General features: G+C 44.4%; 1 protein-coding gene across 11 annotated transcripts in view; it reads right to left on the bottom strand.

The window, feature by feature from the left end:
• Positions 1-21,468, bottom strand: part of TNS1 (tensin 1) — a 251,546-nt gene that overhangs the window by 137,691 nt on the left and 92,387 nt on the right. For 10 of the 11 annotated variants that reach the window (XM_036754950.1, XM_036754952.1, XM_036754951.1 and 7 more), the window contains 2 exons: positions 4,147-4,188; positions 3,123-3,173 (listed from right to left, as the gene is read on the bottom strand). Coding sequence is in view for 1 of the 11 variants with exons in the window: in XM_036754957.1 (XP_036610852.1) it covers positions 2,070-2,105 (36 nt within the window). In the remaining 10 variants the exon portion in view is untranslated. Of the gene's footprint in view, positions 1-2,069; positions 2,214-3,122; positions 3,174-4,146; positions 4,189-21,468 lie in introns of those variants that run through there. The other variant, XM_036754957.1, reaches the window with a different exon arrangement.

Genomic DNA, 21,468 nt, shown 5'->3' with positions numbered 1-21,468 from the left:
GCTTGGAAAACATCTACTCACTTTCTTTCCATAGGATAATTCTTTGGGGACTTAGGGTCATAGCATCCCTGGATCAAGAGATTAAAGGATTCAGAGAGATCATTTTGTCACCTTACAGATGAGGAAACTGAGGCCTAGAGGGATAGAATTACTTGTCCAGGGTCACAGGGTTAGGGAACAGTAGTCAAAATTCTAAGCCTGATCCTCTCACCACAGGCCTAGGATTCTTCCCACCCCCCAGGAACACTACCACTTATCCTTGGGTAGTTTTCTTCCCTTTCCCAATAGCAGCATGGCAGTAGGAGCAAAGGAATTAATGGGAACATGACAAGGCAATGACAAATCTGGGAATGGAATCAGGAATCCCATTTCCTGCCCAAGTACCTTCATAAGATGAGGAAAACAGAACAGCTGGAAAGGAAAGGCAGTATCCCGCAAAGACACCAGGCCCTGGAGTTGCCTGGGTTCAAACCCCACCTTTGACACTATCGGAATGCCAACAACCTTGGGCAAGTTATTTAAACTCCTTAGGCCTCAGTTTTCTCATCTGTAAAGTGGGAGAAGCAGAAATTGGGCTAGATAGCCTTTGGGGTCCCTTCCAGCTCTAGAGCTGTGATTCTATTAAGATTTAGAGAAGTTATCTCCAGAGATTGAGCCACAAAGAAGGGTCCAAGCAAGACAAGGGTACAGAAGGTAACATCTGAGGCTCCCAAATTAAGTCATTAAAAGAGGGCTAAGAAATTAAGGATTCTGCAACCCTGTCTCCATTTCTGTGCCTCATCTGCAGGGCAGTGGCCTCCCCTCTCTCTCCCCACATCCATCCCCCCTCAGGCCACGCCTTTTCCTCGCTCCTTCCTCTCCACTAACTTGGATTTTTCCAAAACAAACTGCGACACAGCATAGCATCCGAGAAATCCATTCCACACTGACTCCGTTGGAGGAAGACAATTTTCTGGCCTCTGTGTTTCTGAGGGTGTCACCCAGAGATAAGAACACAACCCAAGTGACAGACTTGGCCTCAGGGAGAAGGCAAGGTTGAAACTCAAACGATATCCCTTTCCCTGAGACAAGAAAAGCCTCACCCCCCAAACCACTGGAGGCATCCTAGAGGCAGGGGGACGAACATGATAACTTCTAAATGGCTCCGCTAACCTTAGCAAGAAAGGATATAATTTGATAGCCATGCAATCCACAAGTGAGATACATTTGGAAGAGTCAGAGAACATGTGTTAGAATCCCAACTCTACCATTTACTATTAATTTCCTAATTAATTTTTCTTACTATCTAATTTCATTTAATTTATTTTGGTTGTAGTTTCTTCATCTGTAAAATTCAGAGATCAGAGATATGGTGTTGGAAGAGACCTCAGAGATAAACAGGGATAACTTCTAAGAACCTTTCCATTTGTAAAGCAATATGCCACTGCTCACTTATCTTACCCCTTCATGGATTCTCTTGGCTAAAAGGTAATCTTGTCCTTCCCCCTGACTTTGGGCAAAATGCTTTTCTCCCCCTTCTCCAATCAAGTTTTCATTTCCAAAAAAAAAAATCTCCAAAGAAGGGTGCAACATAACCTCCTTCCAATTCTTCTACTAGGTCACTCATTCCAGGTTCACAAGCCCTAGATGTCAGGAAGTTCTTCCTAACATCTAACTGTGCTTTTTCCCCATTTCCAACTCAATGAAATAACATGGCTAAATTAAGAAACAAAAAATGTAGAATATAATTGATGGATTGTGAGCCATCAGTACCTAAGCATCAGGGAAAAGATCTGGCTTACACAAAAGTTTACGGGTGCCAAAGTCAGACCCAAAGTGATAGAGAACAACTAATTCCCAGTAGCCATTGTTGGTAAGTCCAGAGAATAGATCTTGTGGGGCTAAGAAGAACTCTTTGGATCAGAGGATATTAGTACCACATAGGAGTTACCTCAAGAACCAGAGGGAGGCTCTGGTCCCCCAAACCTGCTTCCGTAAACCCCACAAAATCATACCTCCTATTCCCAATGCTACTTTCAATGGGCATCTTTGAACCCTAAGTTCAACCAGCCCCAGGAAGCAAGGGTTACCTTAGCCAGAGTCTTCCTCACCCACTTCAGCAGCATGCATGATACCCCAAGCCTGAGGCTTGATCCAGTTTGTTTGTAATGCTTCTTCCTTCATGGAATTGAGAACTGGTCTCCAGGGCCTTTCCAAAGCCCCATGGGGAGAAGCAAAACATGAAGCAAAGCTTGAGCTGCCTCTACATCCTCCAGCCCCCGCCTTTAGCCCTCCTCCCAGCAAGTCAGGCATCTGTCAGATGATAGAGCCTCGTGCCATTAACAATTCCCCTGTACCAACTGCCAAAACCACTCCCTGATCCTCTGGGGATGGGGAGGGGTGGTGGTGGTGGAGAGACAAGAAGAAAGACAGGTCATTGCAAGAGAGAGCCCATCTCTATGGTTCTGTCCCTCCGGGGTGAAGAAAAGACAGTCTCTGTCCCTCAGCAAGGCCCAAGACAGTCCCATTCTACCTATTCTCTAGGTCTGTTTTTCTTTAAGGGTTCCCAATGATCATCAAAAAATCGAAAGCAGCTCCAGAAGAACCTTAAGAAGCCACGAGCCTCCACGGGACCCATTGAATGGCTATCCCCTCCCCATATCACATAAGACAGAGACTGCTGCCACCTTCCCCTTCCTCACAAAGACAGACTCCACCACTTCCTTTGGTGACCCATCCCTGTATCTTATGACCCCAAGAGTCAGGAAGTTCTTCCTTATCTAGACTCAAGTCCCTTCTGCGGCAATATAGGCCCATTTCCTTTCAGACTGGTCTCTGTGTAAGTGAGGAGGAGCTCATTATTCTAGATGGTACTCCTTCCTTTCCCCCCTACCCTGTAGGGGTACAGTTTGTAAACAGAGTACCTGAGGATTTTGAGCTAGAAGGGCACATCCTATAACCCACACCTTCTGGACAGGTAAAGAGTGAGCCCCTTTTAAAATCAAACACAACAGATCTGGGCTTCAGAGCTGCCTTTGCCTCCCACTCTCCCCATTCTGGTATTCCATTTGCCACTGGATCTTGCCTCCAACCAGTCTCAGCCAACATTGCTCTCATACTTGAAGTCCATCCTCAAAACTTACTTCTTGCTCGAGGCTCTTGGGTGTGCTTCCACCTCGGAAGGCTCCTTCCCCCTATGGAAGAAAAGAGAACAGGAAGTCAGAGAAAAAAGATGAAGGGAAATCAAAGTTTTGTTTGCTAGCCTGTGATGATCACAGATCCAACCAATGCCCTTCAGAAACCTGGCGAGGCTTTTAGTGACCATAGTAATAACAGCTAACAGTTACATAGCTGCTAACATTTATCTTGCCCTTTGAAGTTTGCAAAGCTGTTGACATGGGTTATCTCATGTAGTTCTCCCGACTGATCTGTGAAGGAGGGGCTATTGTTAGACTTATTTTACAGGCAAAGTGAGATTAAGTGACTTGTGCAGGGTCACATTGCTAGTAAGTGCTTAAGGTTGGACTCAAACTCAAGTCTTCCCGACTCCATGTCCAGTACTCTAGCTACCTAACTGCCTGCCTCTCTCACCACTCCAGACAGATGTCAGACCCTCCTGGGTCTCCCTAGGAAAGATGCCTTCTGTCATCAATTTCAGTGTCCATCCACAGTCCTTTAACATCAAGAAATGTCTCCTGCTACTTCCCTCAATCCTTCTTGCTGCAGCATCAGCCAGCTTCTTTCCTTCCTTTTTTGGTGCAGCACTGAGGAGATGTCTCATTACTAAGTATAAAATGTTTTGAAAAGATCTACTGGCTTTCTCACCCTCTGCATATTTCATAAAGAAAGCTTCTGATTAACCACTTGCTTGCAGCATGATGCTCCCCACAGGACCTCCATCTCCCTGCCCCCGCCCCATCTCTTAACCTGACTCTCTCTCCTGCTACACATTTCGGACTTTACTTGGAATGGTCAGATGCCCAACACCAAACATCACCCACATCATGGCTACATTCCCCCAAGTCCCCAAGGAACCCAGGCCAAAGATGCTCTAAAAATATACTGCAACCCAAACACACCTACTCAGACACACGATTTGGCTCAGTGAATTCTTGCTACCCAGAATTCCCTCCCCAGTTCCTCCCAGCCGGCACTGCCATCACTCACCGTATCTACTACATTCTTCGGTGCACTCTCAGTCTTAATGGGCTGTGGACAAGGACAGAGAAAAAAGACAGCATGAGCTCTGCAAGCAAACGTTCTCTACATGTACTCTACCACCAGAAAGCATGTCGGACTGAGTACATCATCGTCATCATCCTTAGCACCTTAAGGTTTGCAGACTGCTTTCTAAATATTATTTCTTTGGATCCTCACAACACCCTGGGAGGTGGGTGCTACTGGATCCTCCATTTTACAAATGAAAAAACAAGCCGACAGAGGCGAAGTGACTTAGCCATTGCCACACGGTTAGTGAGTGACTAGGTTGAGAGTTTAACTAAGTTCCTCCTGACTTCAGATGCAGCATTAACAGGGCAGACCCAGGTTTCCCAGGAGGGCCTCAGAGAAGCTCAAGTTGTTTACAAGGAAGGGAAGCTGAGCTCGGGGACGAAAAGATAAATCTTGGTCAGGTCAGACTCACCTCTTATACTCAAAGTCCAGGATTCCCAGAGATAAAAGTGATCAACCAGAGTCTAAACTCAGCCAGTCAGTCAATAAACATTTATGCCAGGCACTATACTGAGCACCTAAGGCCCTTCAAGATCCGGCTGGGGCCCACCTCTCAAATCTTAACTCCTAATGCCCTCAGCTTCAGCCAAACCAGGCTTCCTCAAGCCACAGAGCAGAGGTCCACTGCCCCTCATCCCATCCTCTGTGCAATAAGAGTCGCTCACCAGCACGACAGTTTCCTGAGGGGGTTTAATAAAATGATCTCCAAGCTCCCTCCCAGGTCTAAATCTGTGATACTTTGAGTTTTTTTAATCCCATCTGTCATCGTACTTCTTAGTTAACGGTCCTTCCCCTAATTCCACATGGACAGAGTTCCTTCCTGTTTTAAGAGTCTAAAGAAAGAGACTTCCACCACATCCCTGGATAGGGAATAGAATGATTCTATTCTAGGACAACAAGTTTCCAGTTCCTGGTCTACCTCCCAACTCATGTGGAGGCCAGTCTCCTCGGGCCTCAGATAACCACCCTGTATAAAGGGAAGGAGGAAGTTTGCCTCTCTGGCCACTCTCCCTCTCAAGGGTTAGGGGAAACTAATCTGATCTAAAAAGTAGTTTGGACTTCTTGCAAGAAACCGGAAAATCAGAGCTCAAGTACAAGATCAGGAGAGCACCTCGATCAGGGAAGAAGAATCTCTCCCCCTCCTCCCATTTCTATCTACCCCTTTCCTCCATCTATCCCTTACTCCAACCTGCTGGGGATTAAGGGGAGAGAATTTCTGCCTCGAGGCAGAGAAATAGATGTGAGAACCTCCGGATGGCTCTCTCTTCATTAGTACTTAGGCCCAGTAGCAGGGCCCCAGGTAGGCAGAGGAAAATCTGTATGGGAACGAATCCTGGGTTTGGATTCAAGGTTTGCCACCTCCCGCTACGTGATCTGAGGCAAGAAACTTAACCTCGCTGTGCCTCAGTAAACTAACCTGTAAATTAGGGGTGTTGAACTGAATCTTTAGGGTCTATCAGACTACACCCAGATACTCTCTTAAATCTCCTCCATTTTAAAATCCTGTTATCTCATGAAATATTATTGCTCCTTCTGCAAATAGCCTAGACAAGTTCTGGTCCTGTCTCCTGGGGGAAGGGAGGAGAAAATCAAGCACCAAGGTTTCTCCCTGGGTCACTTCAGGCTTTCTTGAGTAGTCTCTGCCCCAAAAGAGTCAAGTCACCCAGGGAAGTAAGTGCTGGCAAAGCTGGCACACATCAGACAACAATAAGCCCGTGCTCTAAGGAGCTCACTAGAAGACAACTCATCAAACCCGCTTTTCACTAAAGCATTTTCAGGTTTAGTGCTTTCCTTACAATAGCCCTGTGAGGCAGGTGATGTTACTATCCTCTCTCCTTTAGACTTTGAGAGAGGAGGGCAGTTAGGTGGCACAATGGATCCACCGGCCCAGGAGTCAGGCTAGACCTGAGTTCAAATACAGCCTCAGACACTTACTAGCTGGGTGACCCTGGGGAAGTCATTTAACCCTGTTTGCCTCAGTTTCCTCATCTACAAAGTGAGCTGGAGAAGGAAACGGTAAAATGCTCCAGTATCCCTGCCAAGAAAACCCCAAATGGGGAAACAGAGAGTCAGACGTGACTGAAACAACTCAACAGCAACAACACGGAGGGGAGGGATCCAAAGAGGAGTGAGGACTTGAACAAGGTCACAATACTATTGAGTGGTACAAGGCAGAGTAAAGTGACTTGCCCAGGGTCACACAGCTTGTAAGTATCTGAGGCTAAATTAGAACTCAGGTCCCTCCTGACTCCAGGACCCGGTACTCTATCCACTGAGCTACCTAACTGCCCCTCAGGGGCACATTCTAAGAGATGTGATCTTCCCACTAGAGAACACTGTCTCTCAACCCTAAAGAGCTACAAAATGACTCCCTCTCAAGGAATAAAAACAGAGATAAGTTTTCAATTATGTTTTCCAAATCCTCTTAACGCTTCAGTTTCCTCCGAACACTTGTCCTTACAGCATATCTAAATTCTAGTCACTCTTTAGACCTCAAAGTTCCCCAGGAACCCTTCTCCTGACAGCTCCAGCCTGCACTTAACTCTCCCTTGATGTAGGTAACTTTCATGCTCATTCTGGTACTTAGTCTGGCATTGCAATTTGGCTGTGTGTGTGTGTGTGTGTGTGTGTCTAGTCTTTCCCAATTATATTCTAAGCCCTATAGAGCAGGGGTTCTGCCATCCCCCATAACTGCTAGCTTAGTCCTGCACATGGAAGAGAATTAATCAAACCAAAAGTGAAAGCCTGAACTGCGTCCTCATCCAGGTTCCTTGAGGGTTTTGAGATCCCAGCTGGGTCAAGGATATGGCTCTTCTAGTCTTGTAGAGCCAATCTTGCCTTCAAGCGGTCAACGAGCATTTATTAAGCACCTACTATGTGCCGGGTACTATACTAAGCATTAGAGATATAAAGAAAAAGCAAAAGACAGTCCAGGAAGCTCACAGCAAGGAGATGACTGTGTACAAACAAGCTAGATGCAGAATAAACTGGAGGTAATCAATCGGCAGAAAGAAGGCACTAGCTTAAATTAAAGGGGGTCAGGAAAGGCTTCTTGTAGAAGGTGGAATTTTGGTGGAGATGAAGTCAGGGAAGTGAGGAGTCACAGATGAGGGGAAGAGTTCCAGGAATGAGAGGCAGCAAGTGAAATGCCAGGAGTCAGAGATGGGCATCTGGAGAAAGGAACAGCCCCCCACGGCAGGAAGGGACCAGGTTATGGGGGCTTTAAAAGCTAAACAAGGGGTTTTACACTTGATCCTGGAGGCAATGGGGGAGCCCTGGAGTTTACTAGATAAGGTCAGACCTGTACTTCAGCAGATCAGCCAGGAATTCTGTCTCCTTGTCCCGTCTCTATGGTTGGGGGCTCCTCACTGACCCGGTCCCCACCACTCCACATCCCTCATCCTCAGGGTCACTCAAGATGCCCCAAGGCTAGCCGTTCCTCCCCAAGAGCTAGCCGTCGCTCCCCCACACCTTTGCCCCACCCTCCCAGCCCCACCCTGAGGCTGGCACGCTCCCCGATCAGGGAGTCAATGTCAATATTAGAAACCACAAGACTCATCGGGGCCACAGAAACTATTCTCTGCCTGCCAGCAATCATCTGAACACCATTCCCTCTACCACCCCCACATAAGCCCCCCCCCAACTTCCTTTGGTGCCAACTGGATGCCAGCCACAGGTTGAGGCTTGCCAGCGTTGTTCAGGATGCTTTATACTCACTAAGTTGAGATGTTTTGGGGACTAAAAAAAAATATCCCCGAACCCACCCAACCTAAACACAGAGTTTTCTTACAATGTTTGTAAACACAGCTCAGTATGCCTGCTGGGCTCACTTCCCCTCCGTTCTTTTTCCACGACTGCCCTCACTCTTACCACCACCAAATCTCTTGGGCTTTGAATCCTATTTCTCAGTTTCCCTCCTTCTCTATTTGTATAGCCTTGACTGACGCCGGACCCTGGGGCTCTCGACTTCTCCTGGATATTCAAGGATGAGATCGGTAAGAAAGGAGGACAGACTCCCCACAGATTGGCCCCTCACAAGGAAGGCATTAAGTCTGGGGTGGCCCCAGCCAAAACCTCTGCAGACCAATCCCATCTTCACTGGAGATCTTTTAGCAGAGGTCTGCTTACACTTTGACTACTGATCTGTCAATCGACAAACATTTAGAAAGCACCCACTAGGTACCAGGCTCAGAATACAAAAACCAATAATCCCCTGCCCTCAAAGGGATTACATTTTATCAGGGGAGACAATGGTACACATGTAGCTATAGACTAAGTACATGGTCGCTTAGGGAGGCTGGGCACAAGCAGATGGAGGGAGGGGGCGAAATCAAAAGAGGTTTCATTTAGAGGTGGTGCTTGAGACGGACATTGAAAGAAAGAAAGGATTGTATGAGGAGAAAGAAAGGAAGAAGGATAGTCGAGGCAATAGCATGGCAGTGAGAGGGTAAGGAGCAGCAGGAAGGTCAATCTGGCTGGAGGAGGGTATAGGAAGGCTTTCTAATCCCTCCCTCTTTTCCCCTTACTTTCTCATATCTCACTTTTAATTAACTAGTTCTGTATCTCAACATCTTTCATTTACCTGTCTGTGGAGTGTCTTTGTGGTCTAGGATCACCTACAGAGTTCTGTACCCGAACCCGGGAGCAAAAAATACCCAGTTATGAATCTGCGTGCTATTTCATCCCTTTAAAAACTCAGTAGAATAGATGAAAAGGACCTTAGTTTGACACCCTCGTTTTACAGATGAAGAAACCAAGGCTCAGAAAGATAAAAGGATTTTTGCCTGGGGTGGAACAGCTAGTTAATGGTTACCGATTTAGACTAGAACTCAGGTCTCCTGACACCCATTCCCGTGCACTTTCCGCTGCCCCACAGCTGTCTCCCATCCAGCCCAGGCCAGCCCAGCCAGGCCAGGCTCTGGCTTGGCTGTAGATTATATTATCTGGTTGTTTACTTCCTTTCCCCCGGTTGCTAAAAAGCATGTGAAACAAGACAGAGCCAGAGCAGTGACCCTGACCACCTCACTGCCGCCCACCCCCAGTCACACTGCCCTGTCCTGGGGGCAGGAGACATTCCCCACTCTTAAGGTCAAAGTCTCGGCCTCATGGGATCCTGCTACTTTCTTTCCCAAGCTGAGTGGAGCTGAGTCATCGGTTCTTCGAGATGTCTTCGCTATGCTCCTGCCTCCACGTTCCTGATCCATCTCAACCAGACAAGGGAACTTATCATGGCATCCCACTTTCCAAAAACACTTCCTAGCATCTGCTCTAAATCCCTCTCATTCCAGTTCTGGCCTCAGTGAAGATGGTCCCCTTCCTCTTTGGAACAACCTTTCTGGATACCGCAGACTATATTTGAGCCCTGCCTGTCAAGCCCACTTCAATCTTGCAACAAGTACCATTAGGGGAGCAGAGAAGATTGGGGTTAGACATAAGGAAGCACTTCCTGAAGCTGATGTCCTGGGGCCATAAGGGTGCTTTTGGGGTGCTGGTCTTCTTTCCTGGAGACTTAATAATAGCTAGCTTTTAATAGTGCTTTGACGATTTGCAAAACACCTTGGGAATATTATCTCACAATGACTCTGAAAAGTATGTGCTCTTATATTCTCATTTTACAGTTGAAGAAACTGAGGCAGACAAAGACTAGGTGACTGAGACTGAATTTGAACTCAGGACTTCCTGAATGTAGGTCCAATAATGTTCTATCTTCCCTCCTATATCTTTAGTCCTCCCACAGCACCACCACCCCCCAAAAAAAATTAATTAATCTGTTTGGCCTAGAAGAGGGCCCAACATTTAGACAAAGCGATGACAGAAATGGCTTACTGGAAGGCCCTCCAGTTCTCAAAATCACAAAGTAGGAAAGATTTGAGTAGCATAACGGGAGGGTGGGCTGGGAAAAAATGCATCTGTGGGTTGATAAGTGTTTTGAGTGAAGAGAGAAAGCAAAGGGCCACATAGCCATGGAGGAGAGGCTGCTGGGGAATGATCCCAGAGTTTGGGGGCTACAGAATGCTCTCAGACTCCTGAAGAACATTCCGTCCAGAAATTCCTCACACCCTCCTTCCCTGTTCCAAAAGTGCTCCCTCCCCACACTGCCCCCTGGGAGCACCGGAATTCAGGCCAGGACAGCCTGCCAAGAGAACCCAACCCAAGCATGTGACATCACAGGGCCACCACAGTAATGAACTGTGAGGTCAATGGCCTCTCTAGCCAATCAGGAGGCTGAAGAAAGTGGGACAGGAGCCTATAAGGCAGGATGGGGAGTGGAAGGTCATTTGAAAGTTTTATAATAGTTTTCCTAAACTCTACCAGTCACGTCTCATGTAAATACAACTTTGGGCAAAGACAATCAATCCAATTAGATAAATTTTGAGCGCCTCCTTTGTGTTTCTAGATTGTGCAAGGGGCGCTAGAGATAAAAAATTAAAACAGTCCCTGCCCTCAGAGGAGCAGGCGTTCTACTGGGGATGGGGGAGTTTGGGGGAGTAGGGTATGACACATGTGCAGAAGTAAAGACAAGATAATTTGAAGAGGAGAAAGAACACTGATGGCTAAGAGGGAGAAGAATGACTCCCCTTGGAAAGCAGCTCATGATGTAGTCTTGAAGAGAGGAAGGTAAGGGTGCTAAGGCAGGAAGAGAAAGGAGTGTATTCTAAGCATGGGGAGAGAGAAGATGGAATGCCAAGTCTGGGGAATAGCAAGTAAACCTGTTACTGAAACACAGGATGCATAAAAGAAGGCGATGAGAAATAAGTCCGGAAGGGTAGGCTGCAGCCAGATTGTGAAGGGCTGAAGAGTTTGTGTTTTATCCTAGTGGCATAGGGAGCCACGGAGGGTTCTTGAGCAGGAGAATAATGTGGTTAGACCCATGCTTTCTTTAAACAGTTGGATGGAGAATGCACTGGATCAGGGGAAAAGTCTAGAAAGAGTAAGCCTACTTGGGAGGTTACTTCAATAGTCCAAATAAGTCAATAAGGGCCAGAACCAAGGTGGCAGCTATGTAAGCGGAGGAAGAGGGGTGGAAATGAGAGCTGTTCTGTAGGGAGGACTGACAAGTGCTGGATACAGAGGGTTAGGGAGACTGAAGAGTCTCTCTAGGATGACACCCTAGACGTGAGCCTACGGAACTGGAAGGATGGCGGCAAAGCCCTCAGCAGAAAGAGGGAACGTTTGGAGAAGTCATTGGAAAGATGGAGAACAAAGTTTGAGGACATGGAAGGTGGTCACTAGCTTGGGCTAGAGGGAAACTGGAGGAGATGGTCAAGGGCAACACTTGGGGAGGGGACAATGGCTAAGGGACCTAAAGGAGAAGGGCAGGGAATTGGGGTGGGGGGACACTCTGTTTTTATAGACATATATGTATGTATGCACGTATGTATGTATACACACATACATGCACACATACGCACACGTATACACATATATGCAGATACATACATGTGTATATATTATATATAGCATATATTTATATATGTGTGCACACATATATCACATGCACAAACGCACACACGCACACACGCACACATGCACACACACACCCCATCCTGGATTATTCAGTCAGGGCTTGAATAGAGGGTCTTCTAGGAGTTAAGGTGAAACTCTCAATTCCATTTCCTCCCAGACACATCTCTCAGCCCCACTGGATGCTACCTTAGGGGAAAAAAAGTCCTGTTAAGCTCCCAGGAAATAAGGAAAGAGTTTTGACAAATACGGCAATCTCCACTAAGTCTTCCACTTGTTAGCTTTAAAGTAGAAAGAGAACTGGATTTGCAATTAAAGGAACTTGGTTCTCCCCACCATTAGACTGTGAGCCCCTTGAGGACATGGACTGTCTTGCCTGTTTTTCTATCCCCAGAACTTAACACAGTGTTTGGCGCATAGTAGGTGCTTAATAAAATGTCTATTAACTGATTGAATTAAAACCAGTATTTTTTAACCTTATTACCTTGGACAACCTCTGTCATCACTATGGGCCTCAGTTTCCTCATCTGTAAAATTTGGGAATTAGACTAAATACTCTCTAAGGTCTCTTCTGGTTCAAAATGTATGATCATAAGGGATCTAGTGCCCTGATTCCTGCTGGAATTCTGGAGCTATGTGCCCCAGAACACGAGATGTGAGAGCTAGGAGGGACCTTGAGCGATCATCTAATTCAACCTCCTGATTTTTACAGATAAAGATAAGGAGACCCGAAGATGTCATGTACAGAGAGAGAGAGAGAGAGAAACTACAACTAAGAACCAAGTCTCCTGACTCAATAACCAGATTCTTTTCCCTTCAACAAACAACTTCCCCCAATCACCTTTCACATACACCAGCCTATGCTGGCTCTCTCTGGCAGGCTTCTGCCCACTGGCCCTGTTCCAGGCTGGGTTATTCCAGTCACTTTCTTTATGTAATCCCTACTATAAACTGTTCTTTCTCCTCGTAAATCTTCTTGATTCTTCCTTCAAAATGCTTCTAGGTAAGACCACTTAATCGCCAAAAGAAAAGAAGACAAAGGATATGAATAAGTAATTTTCAGAAGAAGAATCAGAAACAATTAACAGCCAAGTGAAAGAATGCTCCAAATTACTAATAATGAGAAAAATGAAAATCAATGCAAAACTCTCCTGCGGTTTCACCTCATATCCAACAAACTGGAGGCAAAAGACAAGTTAATGCTGGATGGGTTGTAGAAAGACAGGGATACTAATGCATCGTTGGTGTAGTTGTGAATTGGTACAATCATTTTGGAAAGTGACTTTGGAATTTAAATTATGCAAATAAAGGAATTAACATGTCCATACCCTTTGACCCAGAGATTCCACTGGGCAAGTATACCCCAAAAGGGGGAGGTGGAAGGGAGGGATCAGCGGCAAAAAAAAGCTACATATTCACCAAAATATTTAGACAATTTCTTTTTTTGTTGTAGCAAAGAACGGTAAACAAAGTTGTTGCCCATTAATTGGGGAGTGCCTAAACAAATTTTGGTACATCACTATAATGGAATACTATCCTGCTGTAAGAGATGACAAACACAATGTAGCCAGAGAACTTATATAAATGATGCGAAGAAAAGTAAGCAGAGCCAGGAAAATAATATATACACAACATAATAATATATGCTACAACAATTTAGGTAGAAAGAATGACAACCACAAAGCAAATACTGCAAAATCACCAAGCCCAACTGGCTCCTAGGAACATATATGAGGAGATACTTCTCTCACTCTTTAGCAGAGGCAGGAGTCTGTGGATTTAGAATATTGGCATGTATCTGATTTTTTTTCTAATGTGTTGATGAATCTTATTGAATGTTTTCCTCTTCTTTTAAAAATTCTTTGATATTAAAGATGGCTTTCTAGAGAGAGGCGTGGAAAAGAGACATATATGGGGGGGAAGGTCAGCAATATAAAAACAAAAGATATCAATAAATATCTATTTTTATAAATGCCTCTTGGGTTAGGCCTCTCTATTCTTATTGCTGACACCCTAGTTTAGTTGCCTTGTAAATATTCTCTTCTGATCTCTTCACCTTCCAATCCATCCTGCCTACCAACACCTGCTAGATTTTTTTTAAAAGATTAGGTCTCCTCATCTCGCCTAGGCTGGGAGTACAGCAGCCATTCACAAAGCCAGTTCCACTAATAATCAGCACAAGAGCTTTGACCTACTCCATTTTCCCAACCTGGGCTGGTTTGCCCCTCCTGGTATCTTCCCCACTCCCTTCCTAACAGTTCACCATATTGGTGCCAGCATAAGTGCAGATGCCAGAATCTCCCCCACTCAGAATTCCCCAACTCAAGAGATCCTTCATCCTCATCCTTACTTTACTGGTAGCATAGACCACAAGCATATGCCACTGATACCCAACCAGCTACTTCATCTTAAAACAACCTTCCTAAACGACTTTCATCACTTCACACTCTTACTCAAGAATCTATCATGGCTCCATATTATCTAATGTATGAAGTCCAAAATCCTGTTAATATCATTGGAAGAATTGTGTGCAGGGCATAGATGTGAGTAGATGATACCTTCCAATGTGAGTAGGGGGAGAAAATGCCACCAGGATATTTGGGAGAGTAGATAATAGGGAGGGGGGTATTGAAAGCTCTTTGAGGGCAGGGACTGATTCATTTCTGCCTTGTATCCACAGTGCCTAGAATAGTGTCTTATACAAAGAAGGCACTTAATAAATCCTTATCAGGTTGAATTTAATTGGTATATGGTGGATGAGATTGGAGTGAACTGAATTCAGTTGAGCTGAACTGAATCGATGTATTTTGAATTGAACTAGCCTATCCCTAGCAATGGGGGGAAACATGATAAAAGAATGAAATGTGAGTAAAAAGACAGAGACTGAGGGTGGGGAAACTCCAAGCAGCTGCCTGTGGGCTTTGGTCTTCAGTCCTGCGGGGTGTTGACCCTCTCTGTAAGAATGTGTTCGCAGGTATCTTCTGTGTCAGAGCGGAGCACCCCCACACAGTGTGCACAGGAGTAAACACTGATAAACAAAGCTGTAGTCACGTCCGACTACCTATCTGACTGGTATGAGCTGAGCTCATTCCCAGTGTTCCAGTCTCAGAGAAGAATGCATGGCACAGGCACTGGGCACCAGGCATATAACAAAAATGCCAGCCTCTTTACCACTATCAGATTCCCCTAAAAACTATGGCAGAAGTCCTACCTCCTCAGCTATGAACTGGGAAGCGGGAAGGTAAGATGCATTTACTTATATAGCACCTGCTATGGGCCAGGGCATAGTGCTAAGCACTTTACAAATATTATCTCAATTGATCCTCACAGCAACCCTGGGTGCTATTATTATCCCTATTTTACAAATGGGGAAACTGAGGCAAATAGGTGTTAAATGATTTGGTCACACAGTTAATAAGTGTCTAAGGCTGGATTTAAATTGAAGTCTTCCTGACTCTGACATTGGGAACAAGCAGTACTACAGACTGCTTTCTTTCCTCCATCTCAACATTCCATGGTCCCCCAACCCCTATACATTCTTTACACCAGACACCGCTGGTTTTCAACGTTGTTATCTATGCAAATGGATTTCCCAACTACTCAAAAATGTAACCTTTGTTCCATCAGGCCAGCCTTGGCACTGTCCCCTCCACCACCCTAGCCGTGGACCTTCCCAGAGGCAAAGGGACCTGCGTATGGACGGAGTACTGGATTTGGAACGGAGAAGATGGGTTCAGAGCCTACTTTAGTCACTAACCAGCCATGTGACTCTGGACAAGTTGCTTGACTTTCTCAATCTGAATTTCCTAACCTATAAAATGGAGATAATAAAGCACCCACTTCCCAGGGTGGTTGTGAGGGTCAAATAAGAGAATATATACATACATATATATATATATATATATATATATATATATATATACACACACACATACACACACATATATATGTATGTATATATACACACACACATATATATGTATGTATATATACACACACATATATATGTATACACACACACATATATATGTATGCATATACACACACATATATATGTATACACACACATATATGTATGTATATACACACACACATATATATGTATACACACATACACACATATATATGTATGTATACACACACACATATATGTATGTATATACACACACACATATATATGTATATATACACACACACACATATACACACACACACACATATATAATTATTCACAAATTTTAAAGTATGACTTGGATGTCTGTGCTCATTATTGCTGTTGTCGCTACCTGAGAGCCCTTTCTCCTGGTGCTCCCCTCACCTCAAATGTTTCCTCCCCTTCCACTGCTTATATGAACTCTACTCATTCATTGGCATATGTCCATCACGAAGCCTTCTTCAACTAATCAGGCCCATACTGATCTCTTCCACGGCGCCTCCAGTACTATAGGACCATGGGTAAATCACTTAAACTCTCAGTCTTGTTTTTTCATCTGGAAAATGAGGATAAAAAATACTCGGACTCCCTACCTCCCAAAATTATTGGGAGGAACGCTATTTGCAAATTCTAATGCAGTATGCAAAAGTCAATTATTACATAAATATAAGCTATTTTTCCTCATTTTCTCCTCCTTTTATATTTTTCCCTAATTTTTTAACATGCTCTGCTTTAACCCTTGGCCATCTCATATTCTCCCATCACTCTGAGTATCACCTTTATGCAAATGACCCCCAAATCTAAATATGAAGCTTCAGTATCTCTCCTGAGCTCCAGCCCCACATCTCTAAATGCCTGCTGGGCAGACTGGGCAACTGTATGTCCCACTGGCACCGCAAATTCAATATGTCCAAAACTGAATTCATTACCTTTCCCCCTAAACTTGACCCTTCCCCCACCTTCCCATTTTTTTGAGGCCACCATCCTCAGTCCCTCAGGTTCACTCTCTTGGAATCATCATTAGCTCTGTGTTTTCCTGAATCCCACATGTCTAATAAGTTTATATATCCTGTTGATTTTATTTTTTAATTATCATTCGCTCTCATCACTTTCCTCCTCTCCCCTTAACACTGCTACCATCCCAGCTCAGGTGTTCATCACCTCTCACCTGGTCTAGTATAATAGCCTCTTCATTGGTCACCCTGCCTCCAATCCTCACTTCTCTAATCCATCCTTCAGACAACAACCAAAATAATCTTCCTACACATCATCCTCTTAATCAAAAATCTGCAGTGGCTCCCCATTTCCTATAGCATTAAATACAAACTCCTTGGCCTGGCATTTAAAGCTCTCCACAATCTGGTTGGAGTCTTTTTTTCTTCCCCTTCCCTTTGGACACTCTACACTCAGACCAAGCTGAATTGTTTAATATTCCTGAAATAAACTTATCTTCTGCTTTCCTATCTTTGTGCATTTGCAGAGGCTAGCCTACTTGGAGATCACTCCATCAACATCTCTATTGTTTGAAATTCTCCTCTTTCTTCAAAGATGAGCTTAGATCTTGCCTTCTCCATGAAGCTTTCCGTTATATAGCCAACTAAAAAAAAAAAAAGATGGCTCCCTCTTCTAACTCTCTTATGCCACTTTGTCTAGATATCTTGTCTGTCTCCACCACTCCCAACCTTGTACTTTACTCACTTGTTTTCATACATGGCTTTATCTCTTTACCCATCCCTCCACCTCCATTAATAAGCTCTTTGAAGTGATGGAGTGTGTTATTTTTCATGTATCCCCAGTGCCTACTACTGTGCCTTCCACTTAAAATGTAGGCTCTTTAAAGGCAGAGACTATTTTTGTATTTAGATTCCCAGCACCAAGTAGATGCTTAATACATGCTTGCTCGTTGATTCGTTTACAATATATTTCCTAAAAATATGACACCAAGACCAAAAATCTATTATAACATCTGTGTGATTACTGTATGCCTATTATGTCTCTAGCACTCCCTGCCTCATATTTGGAAAAAAAGTTATTCCCACCCTTAGGCAATCAGTCAGTAAACATTTATTAAGCATCTACTATGTGTCAGCCACTGCACTGGGCACTTTCTTCATGCTCTAGTACACTGTTTCTCTGAGTTGCCCTGGCTGGAAAAAATAATTCGCCACTTGGTTGGCCAAGCCTGTCAAGATGAGCATTTCCAAGCTAAGCTAGGCTGGTCCTCAAATGACAGAGACTTTTAATAAACAATCTGTTCCTGGGCCCAATATGTGAAGCCTTCCCAGTTTGGTAGACCTGTGAGAACTTCCATTTTTCTGAAAGAGCTTCCTAAAATAAAATGTGACCACCATGACACAGCGAAGTGTCAGAGAAGGACCTCAGTGGAATACCATGGCTGTGATCTGACCAGAACTGGGTGAAGTAGGGCTGTTCCCATCTGTGGTCTGCGTATTACATGCATATTAACGAAGTCTAAATTTGCATTAAGGCATTTCTATAATGCCATTGCTTAGATTGAGCTTATGACTAGTGAAAGCTCCTAAGATTTTTTTCTATGAATTGTCAAACCAGGCTGCCTGTATCTTTTACTTTGTGCCACTGATTTGTTTTGTCAAAAGTAAAGATGTAACATTTGTACCCAATTAAATTTCACCTTGTTAGTTTTAGCCTATCACTCAAGCTTGTCTAGATTAGTGTTAGTCTTGACTCTATCCCACCTGTTTTATGATCAGCAAATTCAATACACATGTCTTCTAATAATTCATTCCTAAAATGTATATTAAGTGCCTACTATGGATAGGACAATGAGTGTTGAGGGGGAAGAATCAGTACAAAGGTGAACATGGCACTATCCCTGCTTTCAAAAAATTCATAATCTAGGAAGGACTGTAAGACACAAATTCAAATAACTATAAAACAAGACAGAATGCTGTAAGTGCTATAGAGGCCCAAAAAAGGATTATGGGAGCACATGGAAGGACAAAAATGGGAGGAGGACAGAAAGCTTCCTGGAAGAAGTGGAATCCCAGTTGGGTCTTAATACATGAGTATGAATTAAAAAGGTAGACTTTGAACAAAAGGGCATTACAAGGAGAGGCTACAATAGCGTAAAAGTGGGAAAGCCCAGAATTTGGGGGGAAAGCAAGTTGTCCAGTTTGGCTGAAGCATAGGATGTGTACAGGGGAAAAGGTGAAAAATAATCCAGGAGGAGTAACTTGGTGACAAATCATGGAGGGCCTTGAATGATGAGCTGAGTTTGGACTTTTTTCCTTATGTTTTCATTTCAATGGTAAGCCACAGGAGATTTTTGAATGGAACAATAATACAATCCTTTCTTTTTTCTTCCTTCTTTTCCTTCTTTCCTTTTTCCTTCTTTCCTTCTTTCCTCCTTTCCTGCTTTATTTCTCCCTTCCTTCCTTCTTAAGAAGATCACTCAAACAGTACTGCATAGGGTGAGTTGAAGAGACCAGTTAGGAAAATGTTGTCATGTTCCAGATAAGAGATGATCAGATCTGAACTAGACTGGTTTACAGTAGCTATGGAGGGGTTGGCTAGATGAGACATTTCAGAAACAGAATTAAAAAGACTTGCTGAGCAATTGGACACCACAGATTGTAACTAGATGATCTGGACATAAGATTCCTTCCAGCTCTAATTATCTATGAGTCAATAAGCTTGCTGTCCCATTTATCAGTCTGTTTTGCTTAATGAAGGCAGTAACCACAAGAGGCTAGCTGACTGACATAACCAAAAGCTGGTACATGGTGGGAAGAGAGGTTAAGCCACCGTGGCAGAGGGTTCTCCCAAAATCTCCAGGCCATACACACAGCCACCAATCTTGGCTCAACCTATACTTTCCACTGCCCCCCAGCTCTTCTTCTTCCACTGTTCCCATCTCCAAAAACAAAAGCATAAGCACATGAAAATATACTCAGTCCCACCTGAACACAAAGGGCCAAAATGGAAGCCTGGCTAATGAAAAGCAATACATATCCAGTTTCTAAAAGGCCTGATTTAAGGCATCCTGGATTAACGGAAAGAGCAACGGGAGCCAGGAGGCCTGGGACAGGAAAGGACTTGAGGCTCTAATCCAAGGCTTGTTTAATTAAGGTCCGCCAGAAAGCAGGTAGGACCAGGAAACCAACCCAAATTCTCATACTTCAGATTCATTCTCTGACCCTCAGTTTCCCTATCTGTAAAATAAATTAAACTGGATAAATTTCTAAGCTCTCTGGAAGAGAGCTCTAACATCCTATACTATATTATTATTCCTCTTAGGCCTGTGGCCTTACTTCCTCTGGCTTTGGTCACATGGCCATAGACAGAATTGGGTTTTTCAGTCACAACAGGCTCCCAGAGCAGAGATTCCTATCTCCAGGTCAGAAGCTGGAAGCTGTTCAGGAGAGATCTAGTGGCCAGATGACCTTGGTCACCAACCTCTGTGGATTAACACACACAAACACAAACACAAACTCCTTTCCCAGAAGCCCCTGTTAACTGAGTTTTTCAAAAGGCTGAGAAAGGCTACATTGGCTCTTCCCAACGACCTGGTCAGTCCCACAGTGAACAAACCCTCTGTTTTCTCTGTTCGCTCTTGCTGGTCCCTGAAAGGAGGAAGGCGACCACAAGACCCTCCCTTCTCCAGGACTCAGTTGATCCCTGCTGAGTAAGAAGTTGAAGATTAAACCACTTGGCCCAGGCTGGCCTGCAGCTTGGGTTCAGGGTGAAAAATGTGCCTAGCTGGCAAGACCCAAGAGGAACACTGAGAACTGGGCCAGAGAAAGAAGATTGTCCCTTTCTCTACCCAACCCTGGAACCCAGAGGGTAGAAGAAGTAAGAAGCAGGAGGGTTAGGGATGACAGGATCATAGATTCAGAAACACACAGGACCTTAGAGATCCAGCTAGTAAAATCCCTTTGTTTTATAGGTAAAAGAAAGTGGGACCAGATTATCTACAGTCAGATGACTAGTGAGAGACAAAACCAGAATTTGAACCCAGATTCTCTGCTTCTCAAATCCAATGTCCCCAGAAGCAGTGACCAGAAATACCGGCTTTGCCAGACATTTCTATAAATAGAGTTGATGGAGGTGACTAGGTAAGAAAGTGGATACTGTATGGAACAAGGGAGACTTGAGTTCAAATCCTGTCTCTGACACTTACCAGCTGAGTGACCCTGAACATATCACTTAACTTTCTCTGTGTCTCAGTTTCTTCATGTGTAAAGTGGGGATAATAGCACTTACCTCCATCAAATGAGTTAACATAGATAAATGTACTTTGTAAACTTTAAAATGCTCTATAGATACTTTCTATTATAATTATTATTATTATTAGAGACAGAGGCAGAGGCAGAAGGGCAATTTAAAAGGATGAGAAAAGATAATCCCCAAACCTTTCCTCCCTCTCTCTCCTGAGTCTGTGCAAAGTCACAGTCTTGACTAAGGAAAAGCAGGTGTTGAGCATCTTCTCAGAGATACCAACTCTTTCTCCACCTTCTCTCCACCTTTCTCCATCCTTCTCTCCTTAGTTTGATGTCAGAGCTTCTGGTGGCCCACATGTGCCTTAATGAAATGCCCCAAACCTTTGACTGCCCTAGAGAGGTGAAATCTCTGGAATTGTGACCTTGTCGATCCTCTTCTCTCCCCCAGAAATATGGGCGGCCCTGGCAAATGTCATTACAAAGAGGACAGGAGCAGCTGACCTGAATAGCTCGTGGAGACGAGGTCATTAGTCATGAACAGCCCACCTCAGAGTGCCTGTATCTGACCTCCAAAAAGGTTCATGTAGAGCTTGCCCTTCAGTAGGATCTTCATGGAGAATCAGACCTCCACACACACATCCCCTCCCTCCCTCTATCCCT

Source organism: Trichosurus vulpecula, chromosome 4 (genome assembly GCF_011100635.1).
Source record: "Trichosurus vulpecula isolate mTriVul1 chromosome 4, mTriVul1.pri, whole genome shotgun sequence".
Taxonomy (NCBI): Eukaryota; Metazoa; Chordata; class Mammalia; order Diprotodontia; family Phalangeridae; genus Trichosurus; species Trichosurus vulpecula.
This window is presented reverse-complemented; position numbering and strand designations above follow the sequence as displayed.